Raw genomic sequence first — 26,447 nt, 5'->3', positions numbered from 1 at the left:
TTCCCACTAAGATCAAGGGTGAAGCAAGGTTGTCCATTATCACCATTGCTATTTAACTATTTAATATTATACTTGAAACATTAGCTATAGCAGTGAAGAGCAGAAAAAGAAATTGAAGAGATTAGAATAGGCAATGACAATAGATAAAACTATCACTCTTTGCAGATGGCATGATGGTATATATACATATAAAAAAAACCCAGAGAATTAACCAAAAAACTAATAGAAACAATTAACAACTTTAAAAAGTTGCAGGATACAAAATAAACCCATATAAATCATTAGCATTTCTATTTACCATCAACAAAGTTCAATAGCCAGAGTTAGAAAAGGAAATTCCATTTAAAATAAACTTTAGGCAATATAAAATACCTAGGGTACACTTATCAAAAACAAACCCAGCAACTATATAAATACAATTACAAAACACTTTTCATAAAAATAAAAGAGCTGAGCAATTGGAAATATATTATTTGCTCATGGGTAGATTGAACTATTATAATAAAAATGACAATCCTACCTAAATTAATTTTTACCTATTCAGTGCCACACCAGTCAAACTGCCCAAAAAGTATTTCTTGTAACTAGAAAAAATAATAACAAAAGTCATCTGGAAAAAACAAAAGGTTAAGAATATCAAGGGAATTAATGAAAAAAAATATGAAGGAAGGAGGCCTCACTCTATCAGATCTCAAACTATACTATAAAGAGGTAATCATCAAGCAATCTGGTACTGCCTAAGAAATACACTATATTTCTTAGACTTAGAAATAGAGTAGTATCAGTGGAATAGGGTAGGAAATCAACATACAGTAATCAATGCCAATATTAACCTATTGTTTGATAGATCCAAAGATTCCAAGTTATTGGGGGAATAACTCACCATTTGACAAAAATTGATGGGAAAACTGGAAAACAATATAGTAGAAACTAGTCATAGAGCAACATCTTACATTATACACCAAGATAAAATCAAAATGGATACTTGATCTAGAAATAAAGGGGGATACCATAAACAAATTAGGCAAACATGTAAAAATTAACTGTCAGACTTACAGATAAGGGAAGAATTTATGGTGAAACAAGACACAGAGAACATTACAAAAAATTTAATGGATTATTTTGATTACATTAAACTTAAAAGTTTCTGTACAAAACCAATGCAACCAAGATTAGAAGGGGGGAAAAACTAGGGAAATTTTTTATAGTGTGTCTCTGATAAAGGCTTCACATTTATAAGAATTCAAAACATTTCTCAATTGAGAAATGATCAAAGGAAGTTCTCAGATAAAGAAATGTAAATGACCTATAGCTATATGAGGAAATGCTCCATATCACTATTGATTAGAGAAATACCAATGAAAACAACTCTGAGATACCACCTCATACCTACCAGATTAGCTAAAATAACCAAAAAGGAAAATGATAAGTGTTGGGGGGGATGTGGGAAAATTGGGGTATTAATGCACTGTTGGTGGAACTGTGCACTGATACAACCATTCTGGAGAGCAATATGGAACCACACAAAAGGCCATAAAATTATGCATACCCTTTGAATCAGCAATACTACTACTGAGTCCATATCACAAAGAGATCAGAGGAAAGAAAAAAAGAAACCTAACCTATAGAAAAATATTTTAGCAACTTTCTTTGTAGTAACAAAGAATGAGAAACAGGGGATTATCCATCAACTAGGGAATATTGTGGTATATGGTTGTAATAAATATTATTGTACCATTGGAGATGACAAGCCAGATGAGTTCAGGAAAACCTGGAAAGACTTATATGCACTGATGCAAAGTGAAGTGAGCAAAACAAGGAGGACAGTACATAGAGTAACAGAAATATTGTACAATGATCAACTCTGAAGGACTAAACTATTATCAACAAAACAAGGTTCCAAGATTCCCTCAAGAGTCTCATGAGGGAAAGAAAAAAAAACACTTTCTAAAGCCAAAGAATGAACTTTTGGAGTCTGATTGCAGATCAAAGCACACCATCCTTCACTTTATTTCCTTCATGAGATTTTTATTGCATATGTGATATGTGTCTTCAGTCAGAACATAGGAAATATGGAAATAGATGTTGCATGAAAGTACTTGTATAAATTATATCTTACTGTTTACCATCTGGGGAGGGGGATGGAGAAGACAATCTGAATCAAAAAGTGTTTGAAAGCAATTGTCAAAAATTATGTCTAAATGTAATTGAAAAAATAAAATTTAATTTTAAAAATTGCCCTCAGTTCTTTGTCTTAGTATCTGTTCTTCCATTTTAGATGAAGGATTCTGAAGATGGTTAAGAACTTAAAAGTATGAAAAGATCAAGAGAACAAGTCACCAAAAGTGAGGGACTTCAGGAGTGAAGTCCATGCCAGGTTTTGTAGCTAGTCTGGCACTGAAGCCCAGGGATCAAAAAGTGACCTTCTGGAGTAGCAGAGATGAGGACCTCCTATTTGGCTCTGAACTTAGTGGAATCAACATTAAATCTGAGCATGCTCTTATAGGCATTGAGGTAGCTACACTCAGGGGCTGAGGGAAATGTTTATATTTTTGTTTTTGTTATATCTTGGAGGTAAATGTCTTATGTAAAAGCTAGTTAATGCTGATTATTTAAGGGGAACTTGATTACTAATCAATGGTGATTAATAGTGAGAACGCACAGGAATTGGGATTTGCATTGATGGCATTAGTGGAAGACACCCCAACACCTTAAAGAAGAGTGAGGTCAGGGAATACTGACTATACAGACAATCATTATCATAGTGTTCATAAATATAAAGATTCTAACTACTGAGTTAAGGACTCACAATTTGACAATAATATGTAGGAAAACTGGAAAATAAGTCTAGGAGAAATTAGGCTTACAGCAATATATCAGACTTCCACAAATATCAACAAATGAATACATGACAGATAGAAAAGAAAATATCATAAATAAATTAAGAGGACCAAGGAAAAAATAACTTTAGTAACTATAGAAAGAAGAGTTTCTAACCAAACAAAGAATAAAAAGCATCACAGAAGATAAACTAGAAGTGCTGATTATATAAAATGAAAGGTTTTTACCCTAAAAAAATCCAATGTGGTTAAAATTAGAAGGGAAACTATTATTAAGGAAAAAAATCTTTGTAGCAAATTTTTTTTCTGATAAAGTTCTAAGTAGATAAAGTATATAAAGAATTGATTCAAACAGAATAGTTAGCATTTTTCTAGCACACATGCACGAATGATAGCCATCATCCAATAAATGAATGGTCAAAGGATATGAGCAGGCAATTCTCAAAGAAAGAAATACAAGCTATCAATTCTGTATTAAAAATGTTCCTAAAACACTAAAAAATGAAATTTATTGGGGGAAGCTGGGTAGCTCAGTGGATTGAGAGCCAGGCCTATAGAGATGGGAGGTCCTAGGTTCAAATCTGGCCTCAGATACTTCCCAGCTGTGTGACCTTGGGCAAGTCACTTGACCCCCATTACCTAGCCCTTACTACTCTTCTGCCTTGGAGTCAGTATTAACTCTAAGACGGAAGGTAAGGGTTTAAAAAAAAAAGAAATTTATTGTTATTATTTATAAATGCAAATTCTACTGCAAAACTATTAGACTGCTAAAGATAACCAAAAAGGAAAATGACAGTTGTTGGAAGGGTTGGACAAAATGGATACACTTATATACTGCTGGTAGAATTGTGAATGAATCTAATCATTTTGAAAAGCAGTTTGCAATCATGTCCCCCAAAGTCCCTGGTTGCATTTGGAGTTTTCTTTTCTTTTCCTTTTTTGTTATTTGTTGCAATTATGAAATAAAAAGTGATTTAACTACTCAAAGCTTTATTTTCATAAATAAATATTTAGTTTGGTTTATCTATAACCCTGGTATAGCATTTCCCTGAGACTTCTTAATTGTAAGTAACAGTTGACATTTACATAGCATGAAAGGCTTACAAAGCACTTTGCATAAATTACTTCACTCAATCCTCACAACCCCTATGAGGTAAATGTTATTAAATCATCCCCATTTTGCAGATGAGGAAACTGTGATTTGCTTTTATGGTTACTTAAGTAGGAAGTTTCAGCAATAGGATTAGAACCTACATCATTTAGGACTCCCAGCTCAGCATTCTTTCAACTACACCATGCTGCATTACATTGCTATTTCCCACTGCCATGTTTGAAGAATAGAAAACAGGGATGACCCAAAGAACAACAGGGAGAAATACAGTGAGTTTAAGTAGGTTTCAGTATTTTACCAACTATTATTTACATATAAGAATACTGGTGAAGGATATTATCCTGAAAATATATAACCATAAACAGAGTATATAGGAAGAACAAAGAATAATAGATGGACAACCCAAGTTCTGGACAAAATGGTACCTATGCAAAGCAAACTGAGAAAACTCTCCAGTACATTAGGCAGATCTTCCTTGGAGCTTTTATGGCAGTACATAAAGTAAGATCTCACAGGATGGGAAAACATGGGTGGTCTGTGAGCTGTACTATTGAATCAGCATATTTTTATTTATTCCTCTTAAGTTGTTGGCTCAGATCCATATGGCTTTGCTCCTCGAATTACCACCATTCACTCAAAGAATCATAGGATCATAAGTCTAAACTCTAAGAGAGCTTGAAGGTTATCTAGTTTAATTCCCTCGGTCAATCAGCAAACATTTATTAATTGCTCACTATATATTATATAGCACTGGGGATATGAAAATTTAAAAAGGCAAAACCTCACTGATGTTAAGCATCTTGCCTAAGATCATAAAGGTAATGAGTAGCAGAATTGGGACATTAATGCAGACCCTGAGTTCAGTGCCCATTATACTGACTCCTGGTCAACTCTCCCCTGATATCCTTAATTAAGGGAAAGGAAATCACACAACAGATCTCTAAGAACTAGCACAAATGGTGATAGGAATATCAATGCCCTGATTTAAAAAGGCAATTCTGAAGGCAGAAAAAATAAGAAAATAGGAGGGGAGAGGGAACTTCAGGGAAAACAACAGAGAAGGAGAAACAAATAAAATGAAGCAAAAAAAAAAAACCCTGACAAATATCTGCCAAAATAGCATTTCTTTAATACTTCAAAAAAATCTATGATTTAATTAGTGTGGGCCCTCTCTATACCAACCCTTCTCTGCATACCTTAGCAGATGTCCTCATAAGTTCTTATGGTTAAAAATAAATTCATCACCTGGGAACCAACCTTCTGGTGATGTGCGTCTTAGCACTCAGTTAGGCTGGTACTCAGATGATAAACCATTTAGTTCACCAATTCTATCCTTCCCATCTTGTTAGGACCCTTCAGAGCCTGTAGTCCTCTATCCACAAGTCCACAATCTTTGAGATCCCAGGGTTCCCAACATGTTGTGACAAAGCACAGGAGCAGAACTTTGGTAGAGGTGAAAATACTACAGATGGCCTTTAATTTCTTAAAAAGACATATCCCAATGTCTTTAAAATCTTCCTTGCTTCCTTCAAAAAATCACTGAAAGTATTTCAGAGAAACCAAAGGGCTAGACAAGAGTGGCATTGGGAAAATTATGTAAAGCAAAAGAGGCAAAGATTCAAGTACCTGAAAGTAAACTGATTGCATGTGGAAGGATTGTCATTAATGTCTTCAATGATGAAGGTTATCTGAGTGCGATTCTCCTGACCCCCTTTGGGTCTATCCTTCACAAGAATTTCCAATAAGATGTTGGGATTGTGTTTCAATTTACCAGCATCTCGATTTATCCTACTGGCGATTTGAATGCTACCAGTCACTAATCAGACGGGAGAAAAAGGTAAGAATGTGACCTCTTGAAAAGGAATTTAGGGTTAGGGTTACATATGGGCTAATCTAGGGCTTAAAAGCTCAGGAAAAATGGGAGTAAGATGTCCTTGTATGAAGGTGACCTGTGGTGGGATGGGATCAATTTAGGAAACTTAGATCACAGACTTAGAGCTAGAGGGGACTTTAGAGGTCATCTAGGCCAATTCCTTCATTTTATCAATAATCAATAGGAGACCCAGAGTAGTTAAGTAATTAGTCCAAGCTCACAGCATTGAACAAATACAGGATAGGATTCAAAGTAAAATCTTTTGAATTAAAATCCACTGCTTTCCCCACAGTGTTATAAATAAAAGGATCCCAAATTAGTATTATGGAACTTTAAAACCAGTTGGACACCTGAGATATCAAGTTATCAGAGAAGAATCATAATCATATCTCACATTTATCTAGCACTCTTAAGATTTGCCAAGGGCTTTTACATAAGCTGGAGGCACCTAGGTGATACAATGGGTGGAGTACCACTCTGCTCCCCATTGTACCAGGCTGCTTCCTCTACCAATGCAAATTGACATTTTCTGAGCAACTACTACTTGTAGAGATCTTCCTAGCAAAAGTTGTGGGTGAGTGACTTGCCCAAGATCACAGAGTCAATATGTGTCAGAGATAAAACATGAACCCAAGTCTTCCTGATGCTGAGTTTGACTTCCTATTCACTATGCCAAAAATCAGTGGGAAAGAGAAGGGTAAAGGAGGGAAGTCCTAGAGGAACCTCTTATTATAAGACTTCCTTCTCCCACACAGGAAATGGACTATAAAAATATCACATTTCCTTATTGGTCAATGTGATCCTATGTAATATTTTAATAATAATGATCCTGGTTTTCTGATCACTTTTAAAGAGTATGCTCAAACTGAACTGTTGTACAGCCCCTCTTCAGTTGGATTTACAAATTTCCATGATACTAGGTATTTCCAGAGATGGACAACCACTGCTGTTCCCTCTTAACCCTCTCCCCATACCTATAAGAAAAATACCCAAAGGCTACAGGGCAAATGACATACTAGGACAATAAAGCCCCTACTAGGATAACCCATATATAATTCTATAGGCTTGGGACAGCAAGGCAGCTCAGTGGATTGAGAGCCAGGCCTAGAGACAGCAAGTCCTGGGATCAAATATGACCTCAGATACTTCCTAGCTATGTGACCCTGGGCAAGTCACTTAACCCCAATTGCCTAGCCCTTGCTGATCTTTTGCCTTAGAACCAATACACAGTACTAGTTCTCAGACAAAAAGTAAGGATTTTTTTAAAATGTATAGGCTCATGCAAAGAAAGCCATCTGAAAGAGAAGATTTTTTTTTTTTGCAATACAAAAGCATTATATTCAACCATTTTCAATGACATGGACAGGGTATATTCTTGTAAAGAGAAGAACTGAGCCCAATAAAACATTAGATTTATAGTGATCCTTTCTTTCAAGGAGACCAAAGTGCAATTACAATAACTAACTCATCTCTAATAATACCTGCATACCTTCACCTAATATCTTTAGCTGGTTCTTCAAAAAATGTAAGTTAACATTGTAAGGGGAAAACAACAACAACAATCAACACTGCAGGGGTCAATTAGTTCCATAGCAACAGGGTTATAAATAGAACATGATTCTTGGGAGCCCAAATTAGTATTATAGAAACTTTAAAATCAGTTGGTACAGAGAATTGAGATGGTAATGGAGCTGGCTGGACTGGAAAGGGCTGCTTGATTGTCTCCTAAGTGTAGACACCTGAGGATATGCCAAGTTATCAGAGAATAATCATATCTCACATTTATTGATCACCCTAAGGTGTGCCAAGGGCTTTACATATAGCAAGAGGCACCTAGGTGATGCAGTGGATGGAGGGCAAGATTTGAAGTCAGGAAAATCTGAGTTCCAATCTGGCTTCCAGCACTTATTAGCTTTGTGTTCCTGGGAAAGTCACTTAACTCTTGTCTGCTTCAGTTTCTCCTTCTATAAAATGAGGATAATAATAGTAGTAGCCTCTCAAGGTTGTAATGAAGATAAAAGAGATGATTGTAATATGTTTTGTAAGCTTTAAACAACTGATAAATGCTAGGCATATATATGTATATATATATATATGTGTGTGTGTAGTGTTGTTCAGTCATTTCAGCCATGTCTAACTCTTTCTGACCCCATTTGGGGTTTTCATGGCAAAGATGCTGGAGTAGTTTGATGATGGATGAGGATGAGGAACCCAAGGCCAATAGGATGTAGGCGACTTACCCAGGGTCACACAGCTAGTGACCAGAATGGAATTCAAGAACATGAAGTTTCTGACTCCAAGCCCAGAGCTCTATCCCACTGTACCACCCAACTACCCCCCACCCCAATATATATTTCTATACACACATGCATATAAAATGTGGTCCTCCTAGCAAATTTGTGAGGCAGGTGCTATTACTTTTCCATTTTTACAGAAGAATCCAAAATGGCCTTTGTAGCTCCTAGTGGCATCAGAGAAGCATGCTCATGACCAGTAGACTGCTAAGGATAAAAAAAAAAGCCATCTATGTGACCAAATGGAAGGGTACATATGGCAGGTTCTCCTTGCATACATGTACATGTGTACGTGTCTTACTTACACTGATTTATTATGAAATGCTCATTGTGGGTGGTGAGCTGGTAAAGAAGTCTGCCCATAAAGTCTTCATCATCAGGATCCTTGGCTGTGACGTTGGCTACGATAGTCCCAGGGCTTAGCTCCTCTGGAATTCTGTAAACTCTTATTGAGCTGAAACACAAATATAACCAAGAAGCAAGTCAGTGACTGGGAGACCAGGGGGTATAGTATGGCGTCTAGATTGGTAGGTAGAGGGAAAGTGAAGCAACTATTCACACCCTCTTCTCTACCCACTCTCTGGGCATGACTCCCTGGAATTCTATATGGAATTCTTCCAAAGTTCAACCTAGAAGGGCTGTGAATGCTGCTGCAAACCTTTTAGGAAGATAATCTCATAACTGTCTGAGAAATTGAAATCCAGTTGTAGTGAAATAAGTCCTACTTTAAACACACTAAAGGGAGCCTATTTTAAAACAACAACAACAGCAAATTCTGCAAGGCTGGGAATGTTTTGGTAATAGAAATCATCTCCCCTACTTACCTGATTTATAAATATGAACTCTCATGAAGTATATACACATTTCAGAATTCTATGTAGTAAAAACTTGGTTCTATTGATTTCAAACCTTTTAGGGTTTTAACATTTTGTTGTTTGTTCTGAATTTAAACACCAAAAAGGGAAAATAGAAATCTGTATGTATATAGTAGGATAGAAACAGAGGGTTATACATGAATCTACAAATCTCTATTTTGTGCAGCTTAATTTATGCAGATAGGATGCCTAATACATAGCATCACAGACTTGGAGGAATGAAGAAGAAAGTTCAAATCCTACCTCATATACTAACTTTTTGTATGATCCTGGACAAATTATTTAATTTATTTATGCCTCAGTTTCCTTATGTGTAAAAAAAGGGTTATAATAGCACCTAATTCTCAAGGTTGTTATGGGAATCAAATGAGATAATTGAACCCATGGAAGTTAATGAGTTCAATAAGAAACTTACATTCCAATGGGAGAGGTAATACATAAAAAGAAATATTAACCAAAGGAGTAAGTTAGGTGGTCACAAAAATTGTGAATAGAGCAATAGGGATGTCCACCAAGAGCACATTCTGTCCAAAGGATGGTAGTGATTCAGTTTTCTGAGCAAGATATGGAAAGAAGGGGCTAGAAGAAGAAAGAGTATATGGAATACTCAACAAGGGAGAAAAGGGTCAGGGGGAAGAGAAAGACTCATGATCACAGGGAGTGGAGAGCTGAGTGGCTTAGTACCTCTCTGGATAGCCTCCTAGAGGGTAAGGCAAGAGAAGAAACAAGATAGGCATTGAGTTAAGAAAGATCTGGGTTCAAGTCCTGCCTCTTACTCATACCTAGTAACCCACTCATACCTTGCCTGGGTAAGTCATTTCTTCTTTTTTTAATTCATCTTCTGTCTTAATATTAATTCTAAGACAGAAGAGTAGCAATGGCTAGGCAATAGGCGTTAAATGATTTGTCCAGGGTCACTCATTTAGGAAGTGTATGAGGCCAAATTTGAATCCAAGCCCTCCCAACTATAGGCCTGGCTCTCTATCCAGTGTGCTACTTAGCTGCTTCAGCAAGTCACTTCTTGACCCCATTAGCAATTTAACCTCAGACATGGTACAGATTTGCAAATTATAAATGTTTGTTTGAATTGAATTGTATAATTCACATGCTTTATAAAATAAACAACAGCAACACCCTAAAGAAATAGTACTTTTTTATGACTTGATATACCCTGCCAAAACATGCAGCTGTTTATAAACATGTTTGCTCTTGCATGGGCAGAGCATCTGGGCAACTGACAGTCTCATCATTTTCCATCTGGATGATTGGGTGTCATCTAGAGAAAACCTCTGCTAGCTCTCTTTTCCTAAACCTAAAGGAAAGCAAAGAAAAAGTTTCCTGACATCTCAAGAGTGAGAAAACACCCAGCCAGGGTGCTGCTATCTGTGAATTGTACTGTGAATCAATCACTTTACTTGGGGATGATTTAGTACAAGCCAGCACCTTTACAAATGCTATCCCCTATGAACTCTGAAAACCAACTCTGTTTTCCCTTTGAGATCCTGTTAACCTGATTTTCCACCTCCCTGATTAGAGTAGTGCAGCAGAATGTACTTGACTCAAGTCACACTTCACCTTTCACTAAAGGGTTGTTTGTGAGTGAGTCAGCAGTGATGTTCAGTGACAGTTCCTGACCCTGCATCCAGTCTTTGATGTCATAATCTATTTATAAATAGGCTGTCCTGTTGTGCTCAGGGATATGAGATGTCAGCTAAAATCTCCATCCCTATCTGTCTAGCTTTCATCTGGGAACTAACACTAATGTGAGGTTTGGGAGCTATTCCTTCTGGGGAGTTTGTTTATGCTGTCCCATCTAAGCTTAGTAGAGGCAAATTTTTCACCATCCAGGTATCATTTAAGGTATATTCACTAAAGTGGGGCATCTAGGTGGTACAGTGGATATAGTACTGGGTCTAAAATTAGGAAGTCTCCTTTTCCTGTGTTCAAATCTGGCCTCAGACACTCACAAGCTCTGTGACCCTGGATAAGTCATTTAACTTTATTCATCCCAGTTTCCTTATTTGTAAACTAGGTTTGAGAAGGAAATGAGAAACCACCCCAGAATTTTTGTCAAGAAAGCTCCAGATGGAATAATGAAAACTCCAATATGACTCGAAAATGAGTGAGCAAAATGCTAGGTTGGAGGACTGAAGTATCAAGAACATTAAAGTGGAAACCATAAGATTATAGGTGTAGAGTGGAAGAGACTATCTAGTACAATACTCTCATTTTACAGATGAGAAGACTGTGGCCCGGGGAGATTAAGTGATTTGTCCTTTGCCCAGAGACACTAGGTTAGCATCAGAAGAAGGATTAGGTGTGGGCAAAGGAAGAAAAAAACAATTCCATTTACAATGAGGAGATGTGACAGTTTGTCAGATACTCTGCAGGGCTGTGTAACAAAAAAAAAATTATGTGGTTGCTAAGGCATCCCAATAAGAAGAACTAGTGATAAGATGGTAGAGTAAAAAGGCAGAGCCTCACTTGAACCCTCCCAAATTCTTCTCTAAACATTAAAATAATGCCTCAAAATGAGTTTTGGAGAGCAGAATTGACAAAAGGATGAGGTGAAAGGAAAGTCTGTTTCACTGGGGAAAAAATGGAGCACAGTACACAGCATATTAGTAGCAGGCCTCGGTGGTGACTCAATTAGAGGCAGAAGCTTCAGGAACTCTCAGCCCACAGATAATAAGAGGCTCAGATAACTTGTCAGAAGGAAATTATAGGGGACCCTTTGCTAGCCCTGGGAACAAGTCTTTTTTGTTGTTCATACACAGTGCTGGGTCACAGTTCCAGGGAAAGGTGGAACACTAACAGGAGTAGTGACTCTGGTCATAATTCAAAAAGAAAAGAGTGCTTGGAGTCAATTACAGTCCAGAAGATTAGTGTCCACACATTTCCTCAGATCATATCACCTTGGAAGAACTGAACAATTACCAGACCCCAGAACTAGTTTTGAAAACAACAGTATAAAAAACATGAAGCTTGGGAGAGTGCTGCTCCATCCCTGAAGCACAGTCCAAATTTAAAATAAGGGGAAAAAATACTTAAAAGTCAAGAAGTAGACTGGGGAAATGACCAAACAAAAAAAAGAACAAAAAGCAAACAAAAAAAAAGAACCTGATTACAGAAAGTTATTATTGTGACAAGGAAGGTCAAAATACAAACTCAGAAGAAGACACTGAAACAAATTACAGGCAGAACCTCAAAGAAAAATGTAAATTGGTCTCAGGCTCTGAAAGAGCTAAAGAAGAATTTTTACAAATTAAATAGGAGAAGTAAAAGAAAAACTGGGGAAAGAAATGATAGTGATATAAGAACTTAATCATGAAAAAAGAGTCAAGTTTAGTAAAGGAAGCACAAAAAAATGCTGAAGAGAATATCTTAAAAAAATAATGGGCCAAATGCTACAAAATGCATGAAAATATATTGAAGAAAAGAACTTTTTAAAAAGAAGAATTGACCAAATTGAAGAGATACAAAAATACACTTAAAAAAAGAACTCAGAAATAGAATTGGCCAACTAGAAAAGGAGGTACAAAACTCATTAAAGAACACAATTCCATAAGAATTAGAATTTGGCATGTGGAAGCTAATGACTCCATGATATATCAAGAAACAATCAAACCAAATCAAAAGAATAAAAAGAATGGAAGAAAATGTGAAATATCTTACTGGAAAAACAACTGACTTCGAAAATAGATTGAAGAGTGATAAGTTGAAAGCTATGATTGAAAAGAGCTTAGACATTTTGTTTCAAGAAAATATTAAGGAAAACTGCCCTTATATTCTAGAACTAGAGGGTAAAATGGAAATTTAAAGAATCTACCAATCACCTCATGAAAGAGATCCCAAAATGAAAACTCTTAAGAATATTGTAGTCAAATTCCAGATCTCCCAGGGTCAAAGAGAAAATATTGCAAGCCACCAGAAAGAAACAATTCAATATGGAGCCATAGTCAGGATAACACAAGATTTAGCAGCTTCTATAATGAAGGATCAGAGGACTTGTAATATGATATTACAGAGGGCAAAGAAGCTAGAATTATATCAAAGAATCAACTACCCAGCAAAACTGAGCATAACCCTTAAGGGGGAGAAATGGATATTTAATTAAATTGAGGATTCTCAAACACTCCTGACAAAAAATCCAGAATGATTAGAAATTTTAACAATCAAATACAAGATTCAAGAGAAGCACAAAAAAGTAAATAGGAAAGAGAAATCATAAGGGGTTTCAAAAGGTTAAACTGTTTATGTTCCTTCATAGGAAAATAATACTTATAACTCCTAAGATCTTTATTATTATTAAGGCAGTTAGAAAGAATGTACATAGACAGAAGGCACAGGTGTGAGTTGACTATGATGAGATGATATCCAAAAAAATCAAATTAAGGGGGATTCACTGGGGAAAGGGAGAAGGGAGAGATAGAAGAGAGTAAATTAATACATAAAAGAGGCATGAAAGAGCTTTTAAAGTGGAGCAAAAAATGGTGGAAAGTACAGAGGTAATGCATTGAACCTTACTCTCATTGGAATTGGCTCAAAGAAAGAATGATATACACATGCAGTTGGATACAGAGAGCTATCTTACTCTATAAGGAAGTAGGAGGGGAAGGGGATAGAAGAAGGGGGACCAATAGAAAGGAGAACAGATCAGGGCAGGCCAGAAACAAAACACTTTTAAGAAAGGACAGGGTGAAAAGAGAAAGAGGGGGAAAGGAGGATGGAGGAAAAGACACAGAAATCCTAACTGATCAATGTGAATGAGATGAACTTACCCATAAGACAGAAGAAGACAACAAAGTAGATTAGAAACCATAATCCACCAATGTGTTGTTTACAAGAAACACACTTGAAACAGAAAAATATACACAGAGTAAAGGTAAGGGGTAGAGCAGAATCTATTATATTTCAGCTGAAGTAGAAAAGATCAGGGGTAGCAATCATGACCTCCAACAAAGCAAAAGCAAAGATAGAGCTAATTAAAAGAGACAAACAGAGAAACTACATTTTGCTAAAAGTAAGATAGCCAATCTTACATCATTACTAATGATGTACTAAATATCAGTACTAAACACATATGCAACAAATGGCATAGCATCCAAATTCTTAAAGGGTAAGTTAAAAGAATTACAAGAGGAAAATATACAGTAAAGTCATATTAATAGTGGACCTCAATTTTCCCCTCTCAGAACAAAATTAATCTAACCAAAAAAAAACAAAATAAAACAAGGAAAAATCAAAAATATGCATCAAATTTTAGAAAAGTTAAGTAGACCTCTGGAGATAGCAAAATGCAAATAGAGAGAAATAAACCTTTTTCTCAATGGTACACAACACCTATACAAAAACTGATCATGTATTAGGATATAAAAACTTTACAATCAAATGAAGAAAAGGATAAATAATAAATGCCTCCTTTTCCAATTATATTGCAGTAAAAATTTCATTCAATAAAGAATCTTGGAAATACAAATTAAAAATTAATTGGAAACTAAATAATCTAATCCTAAAGAAAGAATAGGTCAAAGAACAAATCACAGAAATAATAATTTCATTAAAGTAATAACCACAATGAAATAACATATGAAAATATGTTTGTATCCAAAATGTAGTGGAAATTGTATCCAAAATATAGGGGAAATTTTATATCTCTAAACACTTACATCAATAAAACAGAAAAAGAACAGATCAATGAATTGGGCCTGCAACTAAAAAACTAGAAAAAGAACAAATTTTAAATTCCCAACTAAATACTAAAAAAAGATATAAATGGAGAGACGTGGACCCAGAGTGGATAGAGTACTTTCCACTTAGGGATTCCCCTGAACACCCAGCCATGATCTCCAGGTATTCTAACCTCCAGTTAGTGAGAGTGAAACAGAATCACTTTCTCTCACTGGGCCAGTTGTGCAAACACTTTGGTGACAATTGATATAAAAAAAAGGATCTCTTTCATTATAAGAGGGAATACAAACTGAGGATCAGAACAAGGGATCTCTAACTCTAAGGGATCTAGCTAGTCTCCCACAATCCTCTACATCCCTCACAAGAGGGAGCCTTCTGGTCTTCTGGCTAACTTAACAGCTTCCTATTTCTATCTAGGTGTTCCCCAAAGCTGAAAAAGCTGCCTATCTATGATCCTCAGTAGTTGATTAGATTTAGTTCAACATCTGTCTCCAAAAACCGTTATGATTGATGGCTAAGTTCACTCCAGGGAGTCTGACTCCTGAGGTAAAACCTCAAAGCCAATATGACAGGATTTTTAGACAAAAACCTTCTGGAAAGCACAGCAAGTGTGGTCAGATCCTTTCTAGATCTTTTCCAGACAGAGTACCTTCAGAGATGATTTAGGGGTTTATTCCTTCTCCCCAGTCAGGTTGAGTTCCACAAGCCCACCTATCCTCCACCTTTCCAGACAGGAAGAGACCAACCTCCTACAGGAAGTCACTACTCTTGCAGATGTCACTTCCAAACTGTTCCTTTTCTGCCTTTCACCTGCTGAAATCGTTCCCCTTGAGTTCCTAGTATGTGCCTTAAAGACAGTCTTCCACATCTCTTAAGTCTTATCCTATCTCTATCCTTTTCCCATAATACCAAATCAGAAATCCTGAAAAATAAAATGAGAAATTTGTGAAACTGAAGATAAGTAAATCATTGAATTAATAAATAAAAACTATAAGCTGGTTTTATGGGGAGAAAAACCTAATAAAATAAACTCAACTAATTTGATTTTTAAAAAGAAAAGAAGGGGCAGCTGGGTAACTCAGTGAATTGAAAACTAGGCCTAGAGATGTGAGGTCTAGGTTCAAATCTGGCCTCAGACATTTCCCAACTGTGTGACCCTGGAAAAGTCACTTAACCCCCATTGCCTAGCCCTTACTACTCTTCTACCTTGGAACCAATATACAGAAGGTAGGGGTTTAAAGAAAATTTTTTTAAAAATAAAAGAAACCAAATTTTATCAATATCAAAAATAAAAACAGTGAATTCATCATGACTGAAGAGGAAAGTAAAACAATTATTAGGAGCTTTGAAATTATATGCCAATGAATCTGACAATTGAATGAATGAATGAGTTAAATGAATGAATATTTACAAAAATCTAGTTGCCCATATTATTTAAATAATCCCATCTTAGAAAAAGAAATTGAACAAACCATCAATGGACTTCCTGAGAAAAAATTCCCAAGACCAGATGGATTCATAAGTGAATTACCAAACATTTAAAGAACAATCAATTCCAATATTACATAAACTATTTGGGGGAAAAGGCAAAGAAGGAGTCCTACCAAATTAATTTTATGACACAAATCTGGTGATAATACTTAAACAATAAAGAGCAAAAACAGAGAAGAAAACTATTTAAGAGTAAAAATTGGTTTTGGTCAAATTAAAAGTTATAAAAAGTTGTGGTCACCATTTATAATAATTAAAAATTAAACTATGAATATGTTAGTAGCTTTATTGCAGCAAAAGTAGAGATATAAAGAGAGGGAAATATAAGAAGGAGGTAGAAAATATTGTCTAGCTAAATACTGTATAATTGTCAATTCAGGGAAATCCAGCTCAGCTCCAACAAAAGCTCCCTCAGGTCCCTATCACTAATCAGGCGTCTCGGTAGTCTCTTCAGTAAGAACCACCAATGCAGAATTCAACACAGAATCTCCAATGCAGAAGTCCCTGTTCAGAACTCTGGTTTCACCTTTTATAACTGTTTCCCCATGTTACTTCCTGTCTCTCTGGTTTCTACTTCCTTTCTCTGTGGACTGATCTATCACATCTCAGGAACCAATCATAGTTTCTTAATTTGCCTGCCACTACTGGGGTTTGGGGTGGGGGGTGGGAGAGTGCTTGTGGGATCCACTTCCAGGCTTTGAGAGTCTGAACTTCCTTTTTCAGTAAAAGGTTCTTCAAATGTTTGACTAAGTGTGAAAGGAGGGGCACTCTAAGTTCTTGATTGATTAAGTTAAAATAAACAAAGGAGGATAATTCCATTTATACACTATTGACCAATTCCCCTATGAATACTGATGTGAAAATGTAAATAAATACTATTAAGGAGGTTACTACAATATAGCACAATGATCATACCCTGTATCTAGGTGGGATTTATACAAGGAATGCAGGGCTAGTTCAATATTATGAAAACTATCAGTATAATGGGCCACATCAATAACAAAACCAAGAAAAATTATATGTTTATTTCATAGATGCAGGAAAAGTTTTTGACAAAATACAACACTAATTCTTATTAGAAACACTAGAAAACATAAGAATAAAGGAAATTTCCCATAAAATAATAAGTAGCATCTATCTAAAACCAGCAAGTATTATTTATAATAGAGGTAAGCTAGAAGCCTTCCCAACAAGAACAGGGGTGAAGCAAGGATGCCCATTATCACCATTATTATTCAATATGATACTAAAAATACTAGCTATGGCAAGAAGAAAAGAAAAAGAAATGGAAGGAATTAGAATAGGCAATGAGGATGATGGTATAATTAGAGAATCCTTGATAATTAACTAAAAACTAGTTGAAATAATTAACAATTTTTGCAAAATTGCAGGATATAAAATAAATCCACAGAAATCACTAGCATTTCTTTTTTTTATTACATTATGTAGCATCCCAAGCATATTCACATCTATGAAATATAAATGATTGTATGGCTACTGTGTCTCCAAGCATAAGGTTATACCAATGATGTTTGTGAATATAACCTTGAACTGGCCATGTGGCCTGTTGCCTAAGACAAACTCATTAACATGCTCGGACTCAATTCCCCGGGAAAGCTTGGTTTGCAATCTACACGCCCAAAGGTGTTCCCTCTACATTGCCACCCAATCTTAATTGTCTATACTTTGTGATGTGATTGCTACATGCTTGGGAGTACCGCCCAAGCAGGACAGGATTAAATTCAGAGGCAAACCCATGAACTTCCTCTTGGACTTCCTCTCCCCTTTCGTGGAGCTCCACTCGGCTCCTAATCCTATCTCTCTCTTTCTCTCTCCTTTTTGAATCTCTTCTTCCACGAGGCTACAGCCCTTGTCGGCTTACATTCTCTACCTTAATCTTCTCCTCTACCTCATATTCCACTGATCCTCATATTTTCCTCCCAAAAGGAAAATCATAGGGGTTGCCTGCCCTATTCAAACACTGACTTGTCTGTGTCTGTCATTCTTCACCTTGGTTCCTCAATTCCCTACTTCTCCTCAGGTCCCCATCACAAAGGACAACCCCCTCCTTGTAGACCTGCTTATCGGCCTCTACACATTACATTAATATTACAGTACATTTGTACATATAAAAACAATGCAGCCAAGATTAGAATGAAAACAGAAAGGTAAGGGAGGGTGGATTTTAAAGCAAGTTTCTCTGATAAAGGCCTCATTTCTCAAATATTTCTCTCATAAAAGATAAAAAAGGCATCAGCAACAGGTGGAAAGAACACTTCAGTCAGCTTCTCAACCGACCCTCTTCAGTCAACCAAAGCACCCTTGACCAGATCCCCCAAAACTGCAACTTGACGTCCCTCCTTCAATAGAGGAAGTCCAAAAAGCCATTAAACAAATGCAGGCAAGGCACCCAGTAAAGACAGGATCCCAACCGAGGTGTACAAGGCCTTAAATGGAAAGGAGCTCCAGGCATTCCACATAGTGCTGACCAGTATATGGGAAGAGGAAGACATGCCCCAGAACTCAGAGATGCCTCCATCGTAATCCTATACAAGAACAAAGGAGCACGAGCAGCCTGTGACAACTACAGAGGCATCTCACTACTCTCCACTGCTGGAAAGATCCTCGCCCGTGTTATACTCAACAGACTCCTGTCATCTTTTTCAGAGCAGAACCTGCCTGAATCACAATGTGGCTTCCGACCAGATCGCAGCACCATTGACATGGTCTTCCCGGTGAGGCAAATGCAGGAAAAATGCCTTGAGCAGAACCTGAATCTCTACATTGTCTTCATAGATCTGACAAAGGCGTTCGACACAGTGAACAGGAACACATTGTGGGTGATCCTCAGCAAGCTCGGTTGCCCAGCAAAATTCGTCAAACTATCCAGCTCTTTCATGTCGACATGACAGGGGAAGTCCTATCTGGTGGAGAGACTTCCAATCGCTTCAACATCTCCAGTGGCGTGAAACAAGGCTGTGTCCTCGCTCCGGTACTATTCAACCTATTTTTCACCCAAGTATTACGACATGCTGTGATGGATCTAGACCTGGGCGTCTACATCAAATACCGGCTGGATGGCTCACTATTCGACCTTTGCCGCCTGACTGCAAAAACAAAGACAACAGAGAGACTCATCCTGGAAGCTCTCTTCGCAGATGACTGTGCTCTCATGGCCCACCAAGAAAATCATCTCCAAACCATTGTGGACTGGTTCTCTACAGCAACAAAACTGTTTGGCCTGACTATTAGCCTCAGCAAAATAGAGGTGCTGTTCCAACCTGCACCAGGGAGGCCAACGAACCAGCTGTGCATAACTATCGATGGCACGCAGCTTTCTAATGTCAACATTTTCAAGTACCTGGGCAGCACCATCACCAACGACGAGTCCCTAGACCACGAGATTAATGCCAGGATCCAAAAGGCCAGCCAGGCACTTGGGCGGCTCCACTGCAAAGTCCTCCAACACAGCGGTGTAAGCACTGCGACGAAGCTCAAAGTGTACAACGCAGTGGTCCTCAGCTCGCTCCTGTAAGGTTGTGAGACATGGACACTGTACCGGAGGCACATGAAACAACTGGAGCAATTCCACCAACGCTCTCTCTGGTCAATCATGAGGATCCAATGGCAGGACCGAATCACCAACCAGGAAGTCCTCGACAGAGCCAACTCCACCAGCATCGAAGTCATGGTCCTCAAAACCCAGCTATGATGGTCTGGACACGTCATCCGCATGGACCCACAGCGAATACCAAGACAGGTATTCTATGGTGAACTATCAGCTGGACTCAGGAAACAAGGTCGACCAAAGAAAAGATTCAAGGATCAGCTAAAGTCCAACTTGAAGTGGGCTGGCATCACACCAAAGCAACTAGAACTCGCTGCCTCTGACAGAAGCAGCTGGTAAACCCACATTAACCATGCCGCCACCACCTTTGAAGATGAATGACGTCGACACCTCGCCGCTGCGAGTGAACGCCGGCACCAGACCACAACTGCACCTCCCGTAACAACTGGCGACCCATGCCCTGTGTGCCACAAACTCTGCACCTCAGCCTTTGGACTCCAAAGCCATATGAGGGTACACCGTAGATGAAACTGCATAAAGACAATAGTCATTCTCGATCACCGAGAAACTACCACTACTACTCTCAAATATATAGAAAATTGAATCAAATTTATAAGAATATAAGCTATTCCCTAATTGATAAATGGCCAAAATACATAAATAGGTGGTTTTCAAATGAAGAAATTAAAGCTATCTATAGTCATAAAAAATGCTCTAAATCACTATTGATCAGACAAAGGCCAATTAAACTCTGAGATTCTACCTTGAATCTACGAGCTTGGCTAATATGACCAAAAAAGGGAAATAAATGTTGGTAGGGATGTGGAAAAATTAGGACACTAATGCATATTTGGTGGAGTTATGAATTAATCCAACTATTTTGGAGGGCAATTTGGAACTATTCCCAAAGGGCTATAAAATTATATGCATGCCCTTTGATCTAGTAATACTTCTACTAGGTGTATGTCCCAAAGGGATTTTTTTAATGGAAAAAGGCTTACATGTACAAAAATATTTATAGCAGCTCTTTTTATGGTGACAAAGAATTGGAAACTGAGGGGATGTCCATCAATTGGGGAATGGCCAAATAAGTTGTGGTTTATGATTTTGATGGAGTACTATTGTGCTATTTTTTTTTAATAGCAGGATGCTTCCAGTAAAACCTGGAATTACTTACATGAACTGATACATGGTGAACTGAGAACCAGGAGAACATTATATATAGTAACAGCAATATTGTAAGGATATGGGGATCAACTATGAATGGCTTAGCTATTTTTGGCAATACAATAATCTAAGACAATTCCAAAGGATTTATGGAGAAAAATGCTATCCACTGCCAGAGAAATAACTGATTAAGTCAGAATGCATATTGAAGGATACAATTTTTAGGGGTTTTTTTTTCATTTTTTTGCCTGTTTTCTTTTACAACATGACCAATATGGAAATATGTTTTATGTGACTACACATGTATATATCAAATTGCTTGCCTTCTCAATGATGAGAAAATAGATTGAGGGAGAAAGATAATTTGTATCCAAAATTTTTTTAATTGATATTAAAAAATTAATGTGTAAATGGAAAAAATAAAGTATTAAAAAATAAGAACTGACATTTATAGTGTTTTAAAGTTTGCGAGAAGTTTTTTATATTCATAATCCCATTTTGTCTCATAACAACTCTAGGAGATATTGAAAGTAGCATCCTTATTTTACACATGAAGAAAGAAGATAAGCAAAGTGGCATGACTTTGCCCATAATCACAGAGTGAGTAAGTGTCAAAAGTAGAAGCTAGGATAATAGGTGAAGGTTTGGGAGGCCATCTAATCAAACCTCTCATTTTACAGAGAAGGAGATTGAGGGCCAAGTAGGTTAGGTAACTTGCCCAATGTCACCCAGGCAGTAAGAGGCAGAGGCAGGATTTATACTCCAGTCTTGACTCCAAAGCCCATCCTCTTTCCATTATATCATGATGTCTCTCAATTTCCTGCTTCCAAGTTCAGCACTTTATTCACTACACCAGGTTGCCTTTCATCTTACATTGGCTTTATTCACATCTGTAAATGCAGTTAAACTGAACAACTGGTTTTCACATTTTCCTAGTGACTGGTCTCTTGCATGTGTTTTGGGGGACCAAAGAGACAGGCAATAAAAGATACTGTGCCTCTGTAGGTAAATAACAAAAGTATACTAGGATAGGACTTCAAAGGTAGAATAAGAAAGATCAGAGCATGTAATGGTAGGTATGCCCACTGGGTTAAGCCCTCAAATAAAATTATATCCTTTCCCCATTACCCAAAAATAGATACTGAGCCTTCCTCACCATAGGGAACCATTCCAACATCCATTTTCCCAAGAAGGCAGGAAAATGAAAAATATGAGAGTCTGGGGCCAAAGCAAATTGATGAGAGACAGACAGAGATAGAAAGACAAAGACAGACAGAAACTGAGACTAAGACAGAGACGCAGAAAGAGACAGAGACTGAGACAAAGCTACAAAGACAGACAATGAGTTAGAGAGAGACCCACAAAAAGAAAAAGAGAAACTGGAAAATAGGCCATTTATTTCTTGTCTTTGCCTTAGGATAAAGAATACACAGGTCAGCAAGCATAAAAGCCCTTTGAAATTGTGCCTTTCCACTTCCCCACCCCAGTGAGGGATCTCTTAAGAACCAGAGTAGGAGAATGGGTCAGCTTTGGGCTTACCTGGTAAAATAAGGACTTTCATCATTAACATTTATGATGTTTACTAGGAATGTTCTGGTGGCTTTAAGCTCTCTGCTGTCCTGTATTTCCACCTCAATGACATAACTGTCAGGGGAAAAGAAACTCAAGTTAGAATTTCAGACTTCGATCATTCTGAAAAATGGGATGAGAGGGAATGGTAAGTGATGACCCTCTTCCCATCCCTCAGCTGCCAAGTGTTACTTCTCACAATGGGAAAAGAGTAACAAAGGGAAAATGAATAAGATGATGGCATAGTCCATAGAATCATAGATGGAGACTTGGAAGGGACCTCAGGAGTTTTCTAGTCCTCATTTTACAGATGAAGAAATAGTTCTGGTAAAATTAAATGATTTGTCCAAGGTCACATAGAAAGTGGCAATGAGATACTTAATCTCAAATCCTAGGATTACAGATTCAATGTTCTTAAAATGAGATTTAGGTGTGAGAACCTCAAGTAAGTCCAGGCAGGAGAGCAAATTGTCCATTTAATAATGTGACACTTCTTTTTCTATCTCTCCAACCTTCTTTCTCCATTTCTCTTTTCCCTTATTCTTTCCTCCCGAGTAATTATTCACCTCTACACTGAACTCTAAAACCAACAATCTCATTTGTACTGTGTCTCTATTCCTCTACTCACAAAGTAGACCTAGAGTCAGATCCAGTCTCCTTTCCTAATCATTTTTCCTGTAGTTATGTGGATGTTTCAGGCAAACATAATCCAGTCAGTGTATATATAGTTCCTTTTTTTTTTCCAGGGTTGGGGAAAGAAGAATGAAAGGAGAGGAAGACTGGGCAAGAATCAGAAGAATCATCCAGATAATTTCCTCAATTCTCCTTTTTGCTTTCCATGTTTAAACACCATCTGAGTGGAGTGCAGGAGGAAAACAATATTCAGGGTTACATAAGCCTTCCTAACTTGATAGGTCCTCATTGCATGTTGCCTCCATCAATGATTATCAACTTTGCCCTCCCTTCTACCTTAACAAATGCATGCAAACAATTCTAAAAGAAAAGGCATTAGTTGGTCCTTACCTGTTGTTTCCTGCTTCAAAATCAAATGTTGTTGTGGAAAACAAGACGCCATTTGTAGAGACCCTGAAATACTCTAGTGGATAGATCAAGGAAAACTAAAAAAAGAAAAGAAAGACTATGAGTAAAAAGTAGTGTCTCTTTTCACCAAAGACTTATTTATTCATTGACTGCAAAACAGTGACTGAAAAAATAGTCATAGTCAATAGAATGCTCTTGGTTTGTTGGTTTGTTGATTTTTTTCAATGACTGTCTAAAGCAGAGATCCTCAGACCTAATAGTTTCTTGGCTAGGAGCTGTCAGAATCTGCCAGATACACTGAGGTGCTGCCCTGGGAAGGAAGCCACTGGTTCTTGCAACTGTAGAATAATTATAAAAGGTGTCCAGTTTGAGAGGGACCTTGCTTCAACTGAAAGTCTCCTTGTTCCTGGCATATTGCAACTACTTCTGTTTTCCTACACACATACCTGGCTTTGCCTCCATTCACCACTTTGGCTTCTTCTCTGGTTTCTTTATGCTTTCCGGTTTGGATAGGTCTACTTTGGCCCTCCTGAGGCCTAGCTTGTCACTCTTCTTAGGGACAACTCAACGTGAGAGGGACCCTTTGGTTCGTGAGCCAGTACACAAAAGACCAGTCCAAAGAAAATACAAAGCCCATTAGCTGCTAGTGCCCAGTAACATTCACCTATAGCTCCAGACAGAACTTTAATATGTGGACCAGATCATCTGATTCTAGTGCAGTCACTATTCTTTATCTAGGATTTTCTACTGCAGTTACTATACTATTCAATTTAGTTTCTAGTGAGAGAAGAGGGAGAATGCACAGAAAATAGAGCAAAAAATCAGTTTCAAATTTGTATGCTCCTTATTGAGACTTCATAATGCCAATAAAAATAATTCTGGTAGTCGCACACAAATGTGCCTATAAGACTAGACAGATGATGGATCATAGACTTTAGAAATGAGAGAGATATTAGTGTTTGATTAGTTCAAGAGTTCCTAACTCAAGTTCTATGAACTTGTTTTTTAAAAAATATGTGAATGACTATTTTAATATACTTGGTTTCTTTTGTTAACCAATGCATTTTATTTTATGCATTTAAAAACATTATTCTGAGAAGGGAACTTTAGACTTCAACCAAACTGCTAAAGTGATCTATAACACATAAAAAAGGTTAGTACCTGAAAAGTCCGACTACCTTATTTGACAAGTAAAAAAAGTTGAGATTCAGAAAGGTAAGTAATTTTTCCATGGTAATACAGATAATTAACACCAGAGCTGGATTTGAACTTGAGTCCTCTGACCAAAAAAATAGTCCTTGTACTATCTACCTTGCTTATTTCTCTGTATGAAATTACCTTGAAACTTCCTTATATACATAATTTTTGCATATATTCCCAACCAACCACTTGTTTGCCAATCTAGGCACAGTTGAGAAGCAAATAACAAGTCTGAATGAAATCTACCTTCTTAAATTTAAATCATGGGACCTGGAGGAAAAATTTGCAAAGTCCTCTGCCATCAGACATCAAGCTCTCTTCTATAGTTCTTTAGATTAGAGAGGAAACTCCAATGTGTTGGGGGGGGGGGGTCCACTGGACAATATTTTGAACAAACATTGAACAAAAAAAAGACTTGAACTTGATTCGCATCTTTGCCACTTATTAGTTCTAAGACCCCAGGCAAATAATCATATTAAGCACTTACTAAGTGTCAAGCCCTGGGAATATAAGGACAAAAGTGAAACAAGTTACAGCCTCTCTAATCTTGTTTCTTCATTTGTAAAATGAGGGGATATTCCTTGTCCTACTTAAATCAACCAACAGGACTTTATTAAGCAAGTAATCTATGCTAGTTGTTGTGCTAGTACTGAGGGATACAGAGATAAAAGTCTGTCCCTCCTTTGAAAAAGCTTAAATTCTATCAGTGGGAAACAACATACTGACACACACACACACACACACACACATAAAGTATACAAGGTCATTTTGGAGACAGGTGCTAGCAAGTGGGTAGATCAGGAAAGGCTTCCAGTAGCAGGTGATATTCAAAGCTGAGCTATGAAGGTAACTTGGGATTCTATGAGGAGGAAGTGAAGAGGAGGCTGTGTATATCAGATATGAGGCACAACCATGATGATGGCATGGAAATGTATGAGATGTATTGCCATGTTTGAAGAACAGTGAGAAGAACAGTTTAGCTGGACTAGAGTGCATGAATGAGATTAATGTATAATAAAGCTAGAATGTTAGGTTGGAGATATGTTATAAAGGACTTGAAATGCCAAACAAAGGTGGTTTGGATTTGATCCTAATTGATAGGAAACCACTGGAATTTGCTATCATGGAAATGGCATGCTCTAAACTATGATTTAGTTTTATCACTCCAATAATTGTATTAAAGATGGATTGGAGAGGGAAGAGGCTATGTGCAGAAGCCAATGAGGATGATATTGTAACAGACCAGATAGAAGGCAAAGACAGTCTGACCTAGAATGGCATGAATGGAAGGAAGAAGAAGACATTTTAAATGTATTGTAAGGTAAAATTGAGTAGCTTTGGCAACTGACTACCCAGTGAAAAATTCAGGATGACTGAAGTTTCAAACCTGAATGACTGGAAGGATGGTGGTATCTGATATAGAACCAGAGAAGTTCAGAAAAGTAGTTAGTTTGGATTCGGTTCTGAATATTTTGAGATTACATTCAGTTCAAAATAATCAATAGAGAGGACAGCTGGGTGGCTCAGTGAATTGAGAACCAGGCCTAAAGTAGGGAAGTTCTAGTTTCAAATCTTGTCTCAGACACTTCCTACCTGTGTGATCTTGAGCAAGTCACTTGACCCCCACTGCCTAGCCCTTACCAGTCTTTTGCCTTAGAACCATTATGCAGTATTAATTCTAAGACAGAAAGGGTTTAAAATATATGTGTGTATATCTCTCTATATAT

At 37.3% G+C, this 26,447-nt stretch overlaps 1 protein-coding gene across 1 annotated transcript in view; it reads right to left on the bottom strand.

Annotated features, from left to right (window-relative positions):
* CDHR3 (cadherin related family member 3) overlaps positions 1-26,447 on the bottom strand; it is a 104,258-nt gene that overhangs the window by 49,309 nt on the left and 28,502 nt on the right. The window contains exons 5-8 of the mRNA XM_007504100.3: positions 23,503-23,597; positions 22,450-22,554; positions 8,424-8,572; positions 5,578-5,767 (exon numbers count right to left, since the gene is read on the bottom strand). Of these exons, the coding sequence (XP_007504162.2) occupies positions 5,578-5,767; positions 8,424-8,572; positions 22,450-22,554; positions 23,503-23,597 (539 nt within the window). The remainder of the gene's footprint in view (positions 1-5,577; positions 5,768-8,423; positions 8,573-22,449; positions 22,555-23,502; positions 23,598-26,447) is intronic.

Source organism: Monodelphis domestica, chromosome 5, assembly GCF_027887165.1.
Source record: "Monodelphis domestica isolate mMonDom1 chromosome 5, mMonDom1.pri, whole genome shotgun sequence".
NCBI lineage: Eukaryota > Metazoa > Chordata > Mammalia > Didelphimorphia > Didelphidae > Monodelphis > Monodelphis domestica.
The sequence above is the reverse complement of the archived record's forward strand: the minus strand, read 5'-3'. Positions and strand labels throughout refer to the sequence as shown.